This window comes from Ascaphus truei, chromosome 4 (assembly GCF_040206685.1).
Source record: "Ascaphus truei isolate aAscTru1 chromosome 4, aAscTru1.hap1, whole genome shotgun sequence".
Classification (NCBI taxonomy): Eukaryota; Metazoa; Chordata; class Amphibia; order Anura; family Ascaphidae; genus Ascaphus; species Ascaphus truei.
Window position 1 is genome coordinate 327,283,971 of NC_134486.1, and position 19,866 is coordinate 327,303,836.

General features: G+C 47.6%; 1 protein-coding gene across 25 annotated transcripts in view; it reads right to left on the reverse strand.

The window, feature by feature from the left end:
• The window catches only part of RIMS1 (regulating synaptic membrane exocytosis 1), a 489,535-nt gene that overhangs the window by 273,663 nt on the left and 196,006 nt on the right, over window positions 1-19,866 (reverse strand). For all 25 annotated transcript variants that reach the window (XM_075598054.1, XM_075598045.1, XM_075598044.1 and 22 more), the window contains one exon: window positions 15,719-16,581. In XM_075598054.1, coding sequence (XP_075454169.1) covers window positions 15,719-16,581 — 863 coding nt within the window. The remainder of the gene's footprint in view (window positions 1-15,718; window positions 16,582-19,866) is intronic.

The window sequence follows — 19,866 nt, forward strand, 5'->3', positions numbered from 1 at the left end:
GGTGGAATAAAATTTCCAGATATTTATTTATTTTTAACCCGGTATGTTTTATCAAGTATTTCCTCTTATCACTCCCAACGTACTTTCAGTGAACACATCTGCATCCACTGTTGATTTCTTCATCCTCTTTTCATTATAAAAATTCTCTCTGCTGTAGGTGACCTAATCACAGCTTTTAGTTTCAAATATCACATCTACAGTATGCTGACGACAAACAAGTTTACTGTTCAACCTCAGACCGTAGACCTGTGGTTCACACATCTCTCAATGTCTCTCTGCACAATTTTCTTGCATGGTCCTCTGCTGACTCAAACTCAACATGTTGAAGAACGAGATCCTTATATTTCCTATAACAGGGCCTTAACACCTGTCTAAAAGAGCTTCAATAGGAAGCCTGTATTGGTCTTAGGAATCCAGCAGTGAACTGGTTAATTGCAGCTAGAGACAATCCACCAGTCTCCACCTGGCTCATCAGACAGGTAGAGAAGCCTCCTGCTTGAACTGCAGGAGATCTCATAAGCACAGAGGGACTGTGTTGCAAGCAAGAAGCTCACATAAACATTGTTTTGAAGACAGGAGGACTGTACTGCCAGCAAGACGCCTAGAACCAGACCTCTATTGCAGGGCACAGCGGACCCTGGAACCCTCCATAGGGTGGCCCCTCAACGGATACCAACCCAGACACTGACATAAAGGGCCCCCTGCTTACAGGTACCTTTTTGGACTTTGGGGTTATTGGTTGGAAAGAGGTCTATCCTCCCAGCCCTGCAGATAGGGACTGGGAAAATGAGTTAACCCTTACAAAGGAATAGGCTTTTTGTATTTATTTGTGTGCTTCCTTAAAATGTATTGCTTAAAGCTACGGGCTAAATAAAAGCCATGGTTTATTCTTCCAAAATATGTCTCTCTGGTTGTACTTCTGCACATGTCTCTTACACTTCCCCCTAAGTTTGGCTTTTCGGGTCCTTTTTTCCTTATGGTCAATCATACACTCAATAACTCCAGCGTGACTACTTCCACCTGGTCTCCTCTGATATTCACACAGTCGCTGAAACTTGTTGATTTGTCCTCTGTGGCATTGCAGGAATATGCCTTTTTGTCACAACTGCTAAAACTCTAATCCATCCTCTTATACTTTCCGATTTTACTATTGTAACCTAATACAGTCTGGTCTTCCTGCCTCTTGCCTTTTCCCCCTACAATCCTAAATACTGTTGCTAGAATCACTTCACTGTCTTCAAAATCTATCTCTGCTTCTCTACTGCTAAAATCCCTCTCCTGGCTTCCCATGATATCTTTTTTCTCTGCTCGCCTCACCTCTTGCACTATACAGTAGCTAAAAGCTGTATTTTGCATCTAAAACCTTTTCCTGCCTGAAACGTCTCACGTACTACTGCACAGCTCTGGAAGCCCTTCCCCACAATATCCAAACACCTTCTCTCACCCCCTGCAAGGCCCATCTCAAAACTCACTGTTTTAATGAAGCATTTCAGTAGATGCAAAGTAATCTGGGACCAATGAGGTGAATGTTTAATGTATTTTCAGCAACTAAAGGATAATTTCAATGTACCCAATTTATTTCCAGATTAGGTATTATACCAACTCCTAAAACAAAGAACCCTCTACAGAAAAGGTGGAAACCTAACAAACAGTGGGCATGTCAAAAGTACGTATAAAATACAGCTTTAATACTTATTGACACAAAAATAGTGAATATAGGCGCTGTAAAAATAATTGAAATCCTAAATACCATATACAACCACAAACATAAATATTAAGCATATGAGGGGTAGATCACCCAAATAGTGTGTATGAGAATATGGCTCTCATATCCTAAGTGTGTAATAAGGTGAAGTAACCTACTCAAGCTGGAAATCCAAAAGATTCCACAATTAGCGATGTATGTACCTAGAACATGATAAAATAATACGAAAGGTAGTGAGATGTTTATAGGAAGTCCAGATAGAAAGCAAGGTGCCATATCCACAATAAATCCAACTAAGTGGTTCTGCAACTTATGGTGACTCTCACATGGTCTGCCTGCATAGGCACTTTGTTTTCTATCTGTAGATGTTTCCTCGGCTTGGGTTATAGTCTGCGTGCCTCCCACGTGAAATATTGCACTACATATAGTTGTGGAGTTGTATTTATACTTCGATGTATGCTATATTAAAACTCTGGTGCCAACTCATTCTCAAATTTTATCCCGTTTGTACTCACTTTGTCTAAATCCTTTAAAGAATCTAAGAAGGATATATATGGGACTCCTGTTTTGGAGAGACAGAAAAGAAATTTCCCTGAAGTGGAAAAGATCAATGATATTATACATTTAATAAGGATATTAAAATAAAATAACGAGACTGATTGTTATGTTTGCTAGTGCTTTATTTATAAGTGATAGCCAGACAGGCAAAGATAGTATGCAGCAAACATATAAATAATGTGTATCAAGAACCCAACTTCTAAGTGAACATCTAGAACATAATAACCAGAGCTGTCTCTGAGGTACTAAGTATATCAAATATTGTTTCAGATTCTGACTATATAATTTATGTCAGAGACACACCAAGTCCATCTAAGTTACTTATCCTTCTTGTAGAGCAGAAAGCAGTCCTATACTCTCCATCCAAGTTCTTTCCTAATATATTTGCTATAATAGCACATTGTTAAGGAGTTGATATGGTCTAGTTAAACAGAGTGGAGGAGAGAGAATTCCTGATAATTACTGACAGGAAGAAGGCTATCTATAGTAGTAGCTACTATATATTCAATAGTCCAGCGACACAATCAACAAAAGGGTGGTTCTCTAAATTGAAGGCTAATTTTAGCTACTAGAAGTTCTGTTACTTAGAATTAGCTAACTGTTAAACCTCTCAATCATGTAGTATCGAACCTCCAGATCGCAGACTAGTATATCTGACTACCTGAATACACGTATAACCACCTGCTAGGGACTACTATTAGTTAAGGGGTTAAGAATACTAGAGGGTTAACTGTGGATAGTCACTCTCCAGTAGGTCTTGGGACCAGTGATATCACCATATGGAGATGGGAGTATATCTCCCCCCCCCCCCAAACCCCAATGTTCTAGAATTAGGTTCCTCAGGAGTAGCAGTTGCATAGGGCCTCACTGTAAGTAATGTATATAGCTTTGAGTGTATACTGTAGTGACCACGGTTATTCTAACACAAACCAGTGGCAATCGCCAAAAAGACCCAGGTTCATGCTGGATACATGCCTCCAACTTGCCTTAAACTAGACCCAGCATTTCTGCATTGATTAATGGCCCACCAGATTAACAGTAGGGGTCCCTGGCAGTCCCATTCAAACTGAATGGGACTGCCAGGGACCCCTGCTGTGTTAATCTTATGGGTCATTAGTCAATGCAGAAATGCCTTAAACTTGCCTTAAACTAGCCAGGTTACATCCAGCACATACCCAGAATGTAACCGGGTTAGTTTAAGGCAAGCTTTAGAATACTCGTGATCTCGTCTGTAGTTCTGTGTAGTAAGGATGTCCTATCACCGTTTTTCAGTTAGGAAACGTGCCCTTTACAGATAGAGCCCATAGTAATGAACAGAGATTGTTCTCTGTCCGGAAGAGGAGCAGGCAAGTGCTAAGTAGGGAGTTCTCAGAATAGACACTCCCGAGCATTGTTGGATCGGTGCACAGAGTAACAGGATATTGATCTCTGAAGATAGAGTGTACTCCCACCGACAGGTCCTCAATAAACTCCCGATCTGTTAACTATAGAGGAAAAATGCCATACATAGTAAAGGGATAATGATCCCTGAGAATAGTGTGTACCCCAGTCAGGGTCCTCAAGATACAGGGCATCCTGGAAGCTATGCTAGAGATTGCCAATCTAACGTTAGTAAAGGACATAAGTATAAGTACCTCCCTACTGTATGCGTGAGAGCTACCAAGGGGATGAATCCTAAAGAAGCCTAAGCACCTCCCTAATGTAGGAGTGACTGATACCAAGGGAACAAGTACAGAGTAACCATATTGTTTGACACCAGTTATTGTCTATTTAAATGCAAAACGTAATATATCAAAAGTGGCGCTCTATTATAAGCTTTAAACACGTGTTAATCCAATATTAATATATAAACCATAAATTAAATAAATATAGGTGATACAAACAAATCCTTTGAATGCTGCTGTGACCCAGTGCAGGACTGCTCTCTCAATCCCAGGTTTGGCGGGCTGGCTGTGAATCACCTTGAAGGTGAAGGTGAAGGTGATTCACAGCCAGCCCGCCATACCGGAACTCCCGAAGTCTCACTGACGTCACACCCGCCCTGCTGGAACGCAGGAGTGAGACGCACGCTGAGAAGAGGGAAGGAAAAACTGCACCAAGACACCGGAGGCGAGATCCATTGCGTATCTAAATGCTTTTAAATAGCATACATCATGTGAGTGTATTGTTATATTTTTAACCACTTTAATACAGTTTTTAAACAGATCGCGCTATGTTGGCTTTTCTGTGTTTACCATTTAAGGAATACATTCCCACACCGAGGCTCCAGTCATCTTATCATCACTGCAGAGATACACCCAAAGATACCTTTATGTACACAGTATCATCCTCACATTTGTGAGTATAATTACCAGCAGACCTAAAGAAGAATACTTATCCATTTGTCACAATACTGCACCATCAGTTTTATTTTTTACTAGCTGAGAGACCCGGCGTTGCCCGGGATGTAAATGCGTAATAGGTAGTATTATTTATAAATCGTGGAACAATAGGTGACTGTTTGTTGTAAAGGTTGGATAATAATATTGAAAAGAAAGATGGAAGAAAATGTAATACGATGTTGTATAAAAATGGTTTATTGTAAACACACCACAGTACAATGTATATTTTGGTGGCATAAGTGATGTAAAAATCTGAGTCGTGTGTCCTGCTAGGGTGTGAGGCGGCGGGTGGCGCGTGGGTTGTGAGTGCTGTGTGCGAGTGGGGGTCCTGCTAGGGTGTGAGGCGGCGGGTGGTGCGTGGGTTGTGAGTGCTGTCTGTGAGTGGGGGTCCTGCAAGGGTGTGAGGCGGCGGCTGGCGCGTGGGTTGTGAGTGCTGTCTGTGAGTGGGGGTCCTGCTAGGGTGTGAGGCGGTGGGTCAGTGATGTCGGTGCGTAGGGGCGGGAGCCAGCAGGTGTGTGTGGCGGCAGGTATGTGTCGAGTGTGGCGGGTGTCTGTTGAGTGCGTGCAGCGGCTGTGAGGGGCTGGTGTGAAAGGCAGAGGCGGCCGGAGTAAGGGCGGGTGAAAGGCAGAGGCGGGGGTGGGGAGGAGTAAGGCGGGTATGAAGGCGAAGGGCGGCGGGAAGGGGAGGAGGGGGTGGAGGAGGGGGGCAAGGGGTGGAGGAGGGGGGCAAGGGGTGGAGGAGGGGGGCAAGGGGTGGAGGAGGGGGGAAGGGTTAGAGGAGAGGGGGGGAAGGGTTAAGGAGGAGGGGGGGGGGAAGGGTTAGAGGAGGGGGGGAAGGGTTAGAGGAGGGGGGGAAGGGTTAGAGGAGGGGGGGAAGGTTAGAGGACGGGGGGGAAGGGTTAGAGGAGGGGGAAGGGTAGAGGACGGGGGGGAAGGTTAGAGGAGGGGGGGAAGGGTTAGAGGAGGGGGGGAAGGGTTAGAGGAGGGGGGGGGAAGGGTTAGAGGAGGGGTGGAAGTGTGGAGGGGGTGGAGGGAAAGGGGGAAAAAGAGGTGAAGGGGGGGGGAAGAGGAGCGGAGGGGGGGGTGGAAAGGGGAGCGGAGGGGGGGAAGGGGAGCGGAGGGGGGGAAGGGGAGCGGAGGGGGGAAGGGGAGCGGAGGGGGGGAAGGGGAGCGGAGGGGGGGAAGGGGAGCGGGGGGGGAAGGGGAGCGGGGGGGGAAGGGGAGCGGGGGGGGGAAGGGGAGAAGTGGTGGGAAGGGGGAGGAGGGGGGAGGTGGTGGAAAGGGGGAGAAGGGGGGAGGTGGTGGAAAGGGGGAGAAGGGGGGAGGTGGTGGGAAGGGGGAGAAGGGGGGAGGTGGTGGGAAGGGGGGAGGTGGTAGGAAGGAGGAGGAGGGGAAGGTGGTGGAAAGGGAGAGAAGGGGGGATGTGGTGGGAAGGGGGAGGAGGGGGAAGGTGGTGGAAGGGGGAGGAGGGGGGAGGTGGTGGGAAGGGGGGAGGTGGTGGAAGGGGGGAGGGTTGAGGTGGTGGGAAGGGGGGGAGGTGGTGGGAAGGGGGGGGGAGGTGGTGGGAAGGGGGGGAGGTGGTGGAAAGGGGGTGGAGGTGGTGGGAAGGGGGGGAGGGGTGAGGTGGTGGAAGGGGGAGGAGGTGGGAAGGGGGAGGCGGAGGAAGGCGGGGGGTGGGAGGCGGTGGGAAGGCGGGGGTGGGAGGAGGTGGGAAGGCGGGGGGGTGGGAGGTGGTGGGAAGGGGGGTGGGAGGCGGTGCGGAGGCGGTGGGAAGGGGGGGGAGGCGGTGGGAAGGGGGGGGGGAGGGAGGCGGTGGGAAGGGGGGGGAGGGAGGCGGTGGGAAGGGGGGGGGGGAGGCGGTGGGAAGGGGGGGGGAGGCGGTGGGAAGGGGCGGTGGGAAGGGGGGGGGAGGCGGTGGGAAGGGGGGGTGGGAGGCGGTGGGAAGGGGGGGTGGGAGGCGGTGGGAAGGGGGGGTGGGAGGCGGTGGGAAGGGGGGGTGGGAGGCGGTGGGAAGGGGGGGTGGGAGGCGGTGGGGAAGGGAGGGGGAGGCGGTGGGAAAGGGGTGGGGGGAGGCGGTGGGAAGGGGGGCTGGGAGGCGGTGGGAAGGGGGGGGGAGGCGGTGGGAAGGGGGGGAAGGGGGAGGCGGTGGGAAGGGGGGGGGGCGGTGGGAAGGGGGGGGAGGCGGTGGGAAGGGGGGGAGGCGGTGGGAAGGTGGAGGGAAGGGGGGAGGAGGCGCGTGGGAAGGGGGGGGGGAGGCAGTGGGAAGGGGGGGAGGCAGTGGGAAGGGGGGGGGAGGTGGTGGGAAGGGGCGGGGAGGCGGTGGGAAGGGGGGGTGGAGGGGAGGTGAAGGGGGGGGTGGAGGTGAGGTGAAGGGGGGGTGGAGGGGAGGTGAAGGGGGGGTGGAGGGGAGGTGAAGGGGGGGGTGGAAGGGAGGTGAAGGGGGGGGTGGAAGGGAGGGGGGTGGAGGGGAGGTGAAGGGGGGGGGGGGGTGGAGGGGAGGTGAAGGGGGGGTGGAGGGGAGGTGAAGGGGGGGAGTGGAAGGGAGGTGAAGGGGGGGGGGTGGAAGGGAGGTGAAGGGGGTGGGTGGAAGGGAGGGGGGTGGAGGGGAGGTGAGGGGGGGGGGGTGGAGGGGAGGTAAATGGGGAGGTGAAGGGGGGTGGAAGGGAGAAGTGGAGTGAGGGGAGGTGATGGGGGTGAGGGGTGGGTGAGGGGAGGTGAAGGCCGCTCACTCACCCGTCCGGCAGGTCCCACGTGGATCTGAGGCGGGAGGCAGCGTGTTGTGGCCGCTCTCCCGCTGTGTCCCGGGCGCTCGCTCGCTCCCCTGCTGACTGTAGCGGCGCCGGGGGGGGGGGGGGGTATCGGGGAGACACTGACACTGGAAGGGAGGGGGGGTGGAGGGGAGGTGAAGGCCGCTCACTCACCCATCCGGCAGGTCCCACGTGGATCTGAGGCGGGAGGCAGCGTGTTGTGGCCGCTCCCCCGCTGTGTCCCGGGCGCCGCCATCTTGGGTACTCGCGCCGCGAGGCAGCCTGCCTGGCACTGGCTGTTCCCCCGCCGGGGAGGGGTGAGTTGTAGCGCCGGGGAGGGGGGGGCATGTATATGTGTGGGGGGGGGGAGAGGTGGGAGATATAGAGGGGGGTCTCGCACGGCCGCTGACACTGGGTGGGGGGGGGGGCGCTGAAGGGGTAATAATAGTGTGTGTGTCCCGCTGACTGTAGCGGCGCCGGGGGAGGGGGGGTCGGGGTGAAAGCGCGGGAGACACGGGGAGAGGAGGAGGTGCGCGCGGGTGCTGCTAAACACTGTGAGCCCCGCTAATGTATGTAACAGTGTGTGTGTGTGTGTGTGTGAGTGTGTGTGTGTGTGTGTGTCACTGTGTGTGTGTCTGTCACTGTGTGTGTGTGAGTGTGTGTGTGTGTGTGTGTGTCACTGTGTGTGTGTCTGTCACTGTGTGTGTGTGTGTCCCTGTGTGTGTGTGTGTGTGTGTGTGTGTGTGTGTGTGTGTGTGTGTGTGTCCCTGTGTGTGTGTGTGTGTGTGTGTGTGTCCCCCTGTGTGTGTGTCCCTGTGTTCCCTGTGTTCCCTGTGTGTGTGTGTGTGTCCCTGTGTGTGTGTGTGTCCCTGTGTGTCCTTTGGCCCGTCACTCCGCCTCAGGCCAATGAGAGGTGTGCGGGGGCGGGGCGGGCCAAGGGACCAATGAGATTTCCCCTAGGGACACCGGACATCCAGGCAGGCAAACATACAGTGCTTTCACTAATATAGTATAAGATATCTCCACATGTTTGCGCTTCCCTTTGATCACCACGTCGCCATTGTCTATTTAAAGCCTGCCCTTGTATATGGAGCATTATCAACTGATGTAAATAAAGCTCTTTGTTTGTACTATAAAAATTCCTGGCACCCTTCATTCTACATCATATACAGTATCTACAGCCGGCCTTCACGGATCCAGCATCCTGCAAAGGTATGAGACACTGAGCACATCCATGTAAATAGTCTATCATGATGTAAACTCCTTAACAGCCAGGCAAGGAGAGTTACACAAGTCTCCAATAAACCAGTTAAAAAAGGCATTGAACAAAAAAGCTACATTCACAATAACCCGGTTATATTTCCCTTACATTGAGCTGCTTATAATATGAGGTATTTCTATACCCCCAGCCCATTAATTATACATATTAGCATTTCTTACAATCACTTCTTGAATCTCATCTGTATCATCTCGTCTTCATCTTCACTACAATCTTTGTAATTTAACAATACATTATGTTTTGTACAGTGACTTGTTAAACACATACATACATTACATAACTTTAAAATTAATTTCAATGGGCACATTGATGTGGGACAAAATGAATCCAAATATTTCTGCTTTCAGTGAGCTTTAATCAATGTCAAGTGTTGAATATTGATGTGCCCATTGGTATTCATTTTATCATCTACTTCTGTACAGTACATTATGTGATACTTTAAGGTTAAACTCCCATCATTGGTGGCACCATAACAATCTTCATCGTTGCTTGTTAACATGTGTTTAAACTCAGGACATTATAACTTTAGGGGTTTCATTTTTGTTTTTGGGTGAGTCTGACTAAACCAGAATATTTGGCCACATGCCCTGTCAGCAGGTGACTTGTTTTCCATGTCAATAACAAAAGACTTGTGAAGAAATTTCTTTCATACAGTAGGCCTTAAAAAGAAAATATTAGCAGAAAATCTCAACCCATGCTTAAAACCAATTGTAATGAAAATGCAACATTGTCAATTCTTACTCATTTGGGAAGGAAGTATAACTAATTCTCAGCATCAAAGACTTCATTGACTTCAAAGAGGTCGCCTTCACTAAAATCTTAATTATGTGCTTGTGACAGAGTTAAGTCAACTCCTATCAGTTACGCCTGGGAGACATATGTCTGAGTGCTTCATCCAGCACTCATAAGGGTTAACTCAGGTGGAAGTTAGGTAGTCAGGAAGTAAGCTGACACCTGAGAGCCAGAAAGGTAGATAAGGATCTTGTTACCAGCAGTAGCTGGCTCTCTCAGACAAGAGCACATGGATATATGTGCTGCAAGACAGACGGATACAGCACACTACTTACTGCAGCCAAAGTAAGATTTGTTTCATTTGTTTCATGACTGCTTAAAAGACTCTGAAGGTTTGGTTATGGTTTAGCCAGCCAGACTGCTAGATAGGTCTGCTGTGTTAGTCAGTTTTTCTCCCAACACGGAGCAGGATTTATTTGTTTAAAGGGACAGTGTACACGCATGTTATGTTGTAATGGAGAAATAAAGCCATTGAACGTTTTTCATTATCCTGAAACTACACGTGTGGACTGTTCCCTGACCTCGGCTACAGGCCGTCCTGCCACAAGTGGTGTCAGAAGTGGGAAGTCGGACGGCCCCTGTATCTGAAGGGCCACACAAAAAAAAAAATGGAGAAATTTTTTCCTCAGTTCCTTCAGCAACAGCTCCAGCTAGCAGAGAAGCAAGCTGAGTGACAAGCCCAGCAAGATGAGCAACAGGCCCAGCGAAAGGAAAAGCTACTCCAACTGCTGGTCGAAGGCCGAGCCCCAGGCAGACCAGAGATTCCAAATAACCCACCGGTGATGCTGCATAAAATGAAGCCAACCGTAGACCCAGAGGCATTCCTCCTCACTTTTGAAAGGGTAGCCACGGCCCACAGCTGGACAGTTGATCGCTGGGTAACGACTCTGGCTCCACTCCTCATAGGAGAAGCTCAGGCAGCCTACCAGGCTCTTCCAGCAGACGAGGCCATGGACTATCAGCAACTAAAGGCTGCTATTCTGGATCGCCTAGACCTTACTCCAGAGACCTACCGTCAGCGGTTCCGGACAGTCAAATATACAAACCAAGACAGACCCCGGGTCGTAGCCCACCGCTTAATAGACTTATGTACCAGGTGGATACAACCGGAGAAGCATACCCAGGCAGAGATCCTTGAACAGTTTGTGCTCGAGCAGTTCATACAGATACTGCCCCCCTCCTCCCGGTCCTGGGTGAAAAGACACGTTGCATTTTCCCTGGATTCAGCGGTCCGCTTGGTGGAAAACTTCCTTGGCGACGACACCCAACAAGATAGCTGGGAACGGTCTGTGCACATATTAGTTGCTTCCGGTGATGCTAGAGGCAGGAGAGCAGACAATCGAGGGGTCTACAACCCACAAGCTCGGGAGATCCAGTCAACCCGATCGGAAGACCCTTTCCCATCTCGGAGGGTTCCTGGTACAAACTCCCGCAGAGACGCCCGTCCCGGGTCCAAGGCCATTGGATCACTCAAGGGAGGCTGCCACCCACAGTATTCCCCGAGAACCTGGACTCCTGTCACCCATCCGGTGGAGAGGATAACCCCACCAACCAGAAGGGAGGATCCCATCCAACAGCGGAGAGGTCCAAACACCGAGCCCCGTCGAGAGCTTCTGCTGACGACCGAGTTTGCAGACTCAGGAGATGATGAGGTGGACTGTTCATTTGGCAGAACCACTGCCACAGCTTGTCTCCGAGGGGACCACAATCCATGGTTAGTCCCAGCATCTCTGGAGGGGAAAAAAGTAAAAACCATGCTGGACTCAGGATCTGGAAAAACCCTGATCCTTGAGGGCCTAATTCCAAGCAACAGACTATCTTATCTTGGAATATCGAATGTTTCCATGGGGATACAAAGAGATACCCGACGGCGAACATTCTACTGCGTATCAAGGATCAAGAGGCTAGTCTACTAGTGGGAGTTGCTCCCTGGCTACCTGCTCCTGTTCTACTTGGCCGAGACTGGCCCTACTTCGAAACATTCTTGGCCCCTACTCCTACGGAGCCTACTTCTCTGGTGCCGGAGAAGCCCGGAGACTTGTTCCCTTTTTCCCCAGAGATTTTCCCCCGTAGACACCACGTCCCAAAGACATGTAAACAGAGACGTGCGGAAAAAGAGGACTGGTTAAGAAAGGCTGGGACTCTTGGTAACATTAGTCAGCCCAAAGGACTGCAAGTCATAGCCGGGGATGACCAGGGTGGGGAATAGATAGATACAGGAATTTTGCCAGACCTGGATCTTCCTGACTTCCGTCAGAGGCAGAGGGAGGACCCAGCTCTGGCTAGACAATATGAGAAGGTGGTACAGGTCAACAACAAGATAATGGATGAACAAGATATAAAAGTGTTTCCACATTTTGAACTGTTGAATGACATCCTATATCGTGTGAATAAGGTTACACAAACAGGGGAGGTCATTCGACAGATGCTAGTCCCTAAAGGGTTGATTAAAACTAGCCCTAGCCCATACTCTCCCATGGGGTGGTCATTTGGGCAGAGATAAGACCACGGACCGCATCTCGTCCCGGTTTTACTGGCCAGGCATACATGGTGACATCATGAAACTATGTGAGACATGTCCTGAATGCCAGTTAACTAGCCAAAAAGGACAGAAGCCGGCTCCCTTGGTCCCTCTGCCCTTGGTAGCCGTCCCATTCGAGAGAATTGGGGTAGATCTGGTCGGACCTTTAGAACCCTCTGCGAAGGGACATAAATTTATACTCGTTGTTGTAGATTATGCCACCAGATATCCTGAGGCCTTTCCTCTGAGATCAGCCACTGCTAAACAGGTTGCTCACAGGCTGTTAGAACTGTTCTCTAGGCTAGGACTTCCCCAAGTAATGTTAACTGACCAGGGAACAAATTTCATGGCAAAGTTAATGCAGGATGTCCTGAAGTTATTGGAGGTAAAATCCGTCCGGACCTCAGTCTACCATCCTCAGACTGATGGATTGGTAGAGAGGTTTAACCGTACTTTAAAAACCATGCTTAGGAAGTTTGTGGATACTGAAAAGCGAGCTTGGGATGAACTTCTCCCTTTCCTGTTGTTTGCGGTACGAGAAGTTCCCCAATCATCCACAGGCTTCTCCCCGTTTGAGCTCCTATTTGGACGCCAACCTCGGGGTATTCTCGACCTACAAGAATACCCTTCAGTATGTCAAAGACCTTAGAAACCGCCTAGACATGATAGGTCGGTTTGCTAAGGAAAACCTCAAATCTGCTCAAGAACGTCAAGAGAGGCAGTACAACCAAAATGCTCGCTTGAGGGTCTTCCAACCTGGGGACCAGGTGATGCAACTACTACCGACATCAGAGAGTAAACTCCTTGCGAAGTGGCAGGGTCCTTTCCAAGTTCTCCGCCGCACCGGGGAGGTGAACTATGAGATCTCTCAACCAGGGTCCAGGAAGGGTAAACAAATCTACCACGTGAACCTCCTGAAACCCTGGAAAACGATGAGATCATTGTTCATCCACCCTCTGGAAGGAGAAACGGATTTGGGTCCACAGCTTCCAAAGGGTAGTACGTACAATGACCATCAGGTTCCCATGGGAGGTCAGTTAACAACGGAACAAAGGTCAGACCTACTAGAATTATGTGACCAGTTCCCAGATGTTTTTTCTGAGCTGCCAGGGCAGACTGATTTAGTGTCCCATAGGATTGAGACAGAACCTGGCGTAAAAGTACGGTCCCGTCCCTATAGAATGCCAGAGGGCTGAAAAGATCTGGTAGAGAGGGAGATAATAGACATGTTGGAATTGGGTGTGATCGAGGAGCCCCACAGCGAATGGTGTAGCCCTATCGTGTTGGTCCCTAAACCAGATAGGAAGGTGAGGTTTTGCGTGGATCTGCGAAAGGTAAATGCTGTATCCAGATTTGATGCATACCCAATGCCTAGGGTGGATGAATTGCTTGACTTGCTTGGTAAAGCAGAGTATATCTCCACCCTAGATCTCACGAAAGGATATTGGCAGATACCTCTAGCGGAAGAATCCAAATGCAAAACTGCCTTCGCCACCCCTCTCGGTTTATACCAATTTGTCACTATGCCATTTGGGTTACATGGGGCTCCAGCCACGTTCCAAAGTTTAATGGACAAGGTACTACGACCCCATAGGGCATATGCCGCGGCCTACTTGGATGACATTGTCATCTATAGCAGACACTGGCAGTCTCATATAAAAAGGTTAAGGGCAGTCCTAACGTCCTTAAGAGAAGCAGGGCTCACTGCAAATCCCAAAAAATGTGCCCTGGGTAAATCCACTACAAAGTACTTGGGCTATGCCGTTGGGGGAGGGATAGTAAGGCCACTAGCTAGCAAGGTGGCCGCCATAAAGGAAGTCCCCACCCCGCAGACAAAGACACAGGTCCGCGCCCTTTTGGGGTTAGCAGGGTATTACAGGCTGTTTATCCCCAATTTTTCAGAAATTTCTGCACCCCTAACAGATCTAACAAAAAAGAGTGCCCCAACCCAAGTTAAATGGTCTTGGGAGTGCCAAGACGCCTTTGACACGCTTAAAAAGTGCCTGTCAGAGGGCCCCGCTCTTCGGAGCCCAGATTTTAAAGAGCCCTTCATCATCCAGACGGATGCCTCAGAGGTAGGACTGGGAGCAATGCTGTCCCAGCAATTTGATGGTGTTGAGCACCCCATACTGTTAATCAGCCGGAAGCTGTTCCCAAGGGAAGTGAGGTATTCCGTCATTGAGAAGGAGTGCCTCGCTGTAAAATGGGCAATTGAGGCCTTGAGACATTATGTCGCCGGAGTACACTTCACCCTGGTCACTGACCTTGCGCCCTTGAAGTGGTTAAACACCATGAAGGACACAAACTCAAGGTTGACCAGGTGGTATATGGCCCTCCAACCCTTCTCTTTTGATATTCAGCATAGACCTGGAAAGGACCATGGAATTGCTGATTTTTTGTCAAGAGAAGGAGTGGAGGGTCGGGCTTCAGCCGTGTGGGACACTAGCCACACACAAACAGGGGAGGTATGTGACAGAGTGAAGTCAACTCCTATCAGTTACGCCTGGGAGACATATGTCTGAGTGCTTCATCCAGCACTCATAAGGGTTAACTCAGGTGGAAGTTAGGTAGTCAGGAAGTAAGCTGACACCTGAGAGCCAGAAAGGTAGATAAGGATCTTGTTACCAGCAGTAGCTGGCTCTCTCAGACAAGAGTACATGGATATATGTGCTGCAAGACAGACGGATACAGCACACTACTTACTGCAGCCAAAGTAAGATTTGTTTCATTTGTTTCATGACTGCTTAAAAGACTCTGAAGGTTTGGTTATGGTTTAGCCAGCCAGACTGCTAGATAGGTCTGCTGTGTTAGTCAGTTTTTCTCCCAACATGGAGCAGGATTTATTTGTTTAAAGGGACAGTGTACCCGCATGTTATGTTGTAATGGAGAAATAAAGCCATTGAACGTTTTTCATTATCCTGAAACTACACGTGTGGACTGTTCCCTGACTTCGGCTACAGGCCATCCTGCTACAGTGCTACAGAGTCCCTAAGATAATTTACTTGGGTTCTTTGACAATAACAAATAAAGATAATATCGTAGTCAAAACAACTGTTTGTAAATTCTTTTTTCTGTGTTACTCACTGAAATGCAGAGCAAGTACAAGTTTTGAGAATTCTGCACATTTCATGAGCTTACAGTATGTGAATGCTAATCAACCATTTTTATGCATTAATAAAACAAAATACACCACAAGAAGCAACGAACAGATTGGAACCTCATTCTCAATTACACCTAATACTTAAAGAAGCCTATCATCGACAGGTCCAAAAAGCCTACAATCTGTAGGGATTACAATGTTTGGCACAGCACCAACAATTTCATTTAATAAACCATGTCCCACAAATTTCGGAAGTAAAGTAAGGTTTGGCCAATCAGAATGTCACTTAATCACATTGTACTAATTTCTTGTCTGTTCAACTATACATATGTTTCCTAGATTTGAGGTTCTCTCGGACATTGAGTATACCAGTGAACCATAATGAAAAGTTAATAACAATCAATTTGGGGAATTTACAAATGTTGTAGACATTATTGCACCTGCCTGACGCGTGCCAGCGGGTACAATAAAGCCGTAGCCCTGACCCCTTTGGCGCATGGCTAATCCTTTTAAATTGTGTCTGTTCCCGCTGGTGCATTGTATGTGTCCCGCTGCAATGCCCCAGTGGCACCAGTAACGTTTGCTATAACTGTAGAGTTAATTTATAATACAATATACATTATGCAATATCTCACCTTTTTCACTAACACTTTCACTTTCTATTTCCACGTCTTCACAGCTGGTATATTCTGGTGTTGATGCACCTTCCTCTTCTGAGCTACTTACTGACATCTGTCTCTTCTTTCCCCCTCGTTTAGATCTGTGGGGCTTTGGTGGGGAAGGTCTAACAGATTCTGATTGGTCAGAACTAAGCGAATCATTTCTTAACATTGTCTCCATTTTCTCTCGCTTAGCTTTCCTCATAAGAAGAGCAGAACTAGGGTCTAATCGGCTTTGCTTGTTGAAGGAATCATGGTTCTTAGATTCTAAGTGTTCTGGAGGTACTGGGCTGTGCCTGGGACTTGGAGGACTGTGATTGGCCACTTGCTTTGACTTTGAAACCATTCCATCGCAAGTTCTGTCCATTGAATAAGTCCGCTGATTTTCCATAACAGATTTATCCTGAGTTCCTGGTACTTGTGTGTTTTTGCCTAGTGTGTTCTCAGGTACTTCAGCTTCATCTAACTCTGTATGTGGTAAAGATGCATCACTGTGTCTCCTTTCATGCCGGGCCTTTGAAACCTTTGCATGCATACGCATTTGTTGTTCTTCAGGTTGTGGCTTGACAGGGTACCTTGCTAGATTAGGGTCACTTCTGTACCGAGTTTGATACTCCTCCTCTGCTCTTTGTTTGTCTTCTTCCATTTGTGCACCTTCCTCCAGGTTTTCCGGAATGTCTTGTGATCTCCCCTTTTCTAGTCTTCTACTCTCTCTCCGTTCTTTGTGCTCTCGGCCATCTGTATGACCCTCACACTGTTGGTTTGAAAATTTCTGCACTCTTTTGCGTTCACTTTTTAAAACCTTTCCATTTTGTTCTGAAATTGATGAAATCTTCTTCCTGAAAAAGAACAAAAACATTGAAGTGAGTGGGAAATGGATACAATAAAATACATACTTTTTGCACAAGCATAATTTGTTTTTGTTCTTAAACCAAAACAAATTACTACTATATGTTACTGCTTTGTACTGTATTATGTTTGTGTGGTGCAAATTGGTCCAGTACATAAAAATTGTTAATGCTAGAGATCATAAAAGGCTCGGGACAATGTAAACCCATATAAAATAAGACACTGGAGTTGGACACAATAACGTAGACATTTAAATGTTCTACATTGTAATTACCCACATTTAAAAAGGTATACTGGGAAGCAGCTCTCTATGACTGTGCAATCTACTTTTAATTAACAAAGAACCCAATGAATTTGATATGGCTTGCATTATCATTATTTTGTTTGGAATACCATAAAACTTCACTGACCTACAGTATAAAGAAAAATGATCTACCACTAAGATGAAATACTTCTGAAGATGAAGTTCCTTAAAGTAGAATGTACAAAATAATTGTGGCCTGCATTTGCAGTACATTAATTTCCTTACTGTTTTTTTTTTAGGACTGATTGAGTAACCACATTTTTGTGAAAAAGTCACACTTTTCTTACAGTCTTCGATGTTCTAATTTCCCATTAAAACCTTTAACTCTAGCATTTTGGAAGGAAAATGCAGCTGTTAGAAAATTGTGGATCTTAATAAATCTGCAGACTTTTACGATAGTCCTTTACTAAATGAGTAATAGACACTATGTACTTCAAATAAGTGTTCAAGAGCATTGTCATGTGCCCCAAAGTTGCATAGAATCCATGCTATTTTTTTCTCTACAAAACTTCTATTTTACAAGACACTGGGGATAATTCCTTAAGATGCAATAGTACCGAATTGGCACAACTACAAAAAAATCCCTTTTCAAGTCCTTGGAAGAGTTTGTGCAATAGTTTCTGTGCTGAATTGGCACTACCGCCAATGTTTAAGTTCTCAGGAATTACGAAGACTTTTCAACAGTACTGTACTATAATTATGTTAAACAGGAATCAGCATGGAATAATGTTCAGAAGTTTAGCATACTTTTGAATAACACGTAGATATAATGAAAAAAAGATCTTCTAATCCAAAGAAACGTGAAAAAGTAATACACAAAAAGGTGTTATTAACATTAATGACATTCAGTCATTTCAGCATACATAAAATAGTTGTTTCTAATTGGATGTCATGTGATAACGAGAGAAAGTTACTTGTCCATACAAATGTTCCCAAACTATTATCACATCCCAACTCAAGTCAAGAACCCAAACTGGACATGAGGTAAATATTGGGAAGAAGAAAAGGGAGGAATATGAGAAACAAAAGAGAACAACACAAGGAAAATTGACACATGGACAATCAAAAGTATGTCGAAAATAGCAAGCAGCTGAGTTCTGTGACTGCTGACATGAGGGTCACTGATTGACTTCAGGTAGCTTTCTACCTTTAAGCCAAAGAGGGAAACCAAAATATTCTCAAATAGTAACATTTCTCTGGAACCAGGGTAAACTCCATGTATAGAAGACACATGGGTCTAACTGAATAATTGATTGATTTGGAATGTAGTGAGTTTCAGGCCTCTGGGAATGCTGAAACTGGTCAAGTCCATGCTAAGCATTTGTTTTTTTAAGTCATTTATACATATATTTTCTTATTTCAACTACATGTATGTAGATGTACAGACGAGGCCACGATTATCCTAACGCTTGCTTTAAACTAGCCGGGTTACATTCAGGGTATGTGCTGCGTATGTTCTGGGCTAGTTTGAGGCACTTTTAAGGCATTTCTGCATTGACTAACGACCCATAGGATTAACACAGCAGGGGTCCCTGGCAGTCCAATTCAGTTTGAATGGGACTGCCAGGGACCCCCGCTGTTAATCTGATAGGCCATTAATCAATGCAGAAATGATGGGGCTAGGTTAAGGAAAGTTTAAGGCATGTATTCAGAATGTACCTGGGACTTTTGGGCGATTGCCACTGTTTTTTGTTAGAATAATCGCAGTCTCTACTGTAATTGAGAGCCATGAAAAAATTATGATATATACTGCTTATTTCTATAGTTGTTTCTATCAGCTCCAACTGTTGGAACGTCTGGGTGAAGAATGATATACACCACCTACATTGCCAAAGGTTTGTTTATGGCATTTTCCTGTCGCTGTATAAAACATCAGGTAAAGTATAACATTGTACACTCCTTTTACATACAGGTATTTACTAAAATATGCAATATTATTGTTTCAATGCATTATTAAAATGCTCAAGTTACTATATTCTTTTATATATGTAACAGGTATTCCCCCACCCAATAGCATATAGTATGTGTGTGCGGGGAACCTAATGTTACCAGGTGTGGTGCTTTACCTGTTCGGCTCACAGGGGGCCTAAGCCTCCGCTACGGGGAGCCTGGGGCACGTATAATAATAGGAGTAACCTCGTACTCGGTGCAGCGCCTCCACCTGCGATGGCTCCCAACAGAGGGGGAGTGGTTCTCGCAGGACAATTTATATATATCACACACACAGCATGTAAAACAACCAATTACTTTACTGTAGCAACCGTACTTATTCATATATATATCAACAGGTGTCCCTCTCTAGTGGAGACACTAGCTACTGCGTCTCGCAGGACGCTCCCACTTACACCGGGTGATCCCACCCAGTGTCCAGTAACCCCACACAATATGTCCTCCACCCTCAAGTGAGATAAATATATGTGTGACTGCGCAGCCACTATGTCTTGTATGAATAGATGGTATAGTTGGTGCACTTGATGATTACCTGCCGAGCACTCCAGTGCCCAGGCCTGCCAAGGAGCTTCACAAAGGATCCTGATGACGAGTGAATACAGGAACTACCGTCCAGGGTGATCCCACCCGGATGGCTGCTGCAGCGGCAGCGGAGATCTGAGCCCAAACCTCTGGATGGACGCGCAGCGTCCGCTGTGTCCCTAACTGACTCTAGATAATAAGGGGCAGGGTCCCTAACCTGGGGCCTGTCCCTAAACAACACAACACTACTGGTGGCTCAGGGCTATCTGGGGCCTAGAGGGGCTGCTGGCCTAGTGCAGGGAGTCACTGACTCCTGCACCCTACCTCCTTCCCCTAGCTGCTCCTGACGCCGACTCACTAACGTGCTCAGAGCCCGCGAAATATATCTACTCTCCTCTGCAGGGAGATGCTGTAGCACTACTGGCTCCCTGGGGTCAGGTGGTGCGCTCCTTAGGCTCATGGGATATGTAGTCCCTCTCTTGAGCCCTCTGCTGATTAG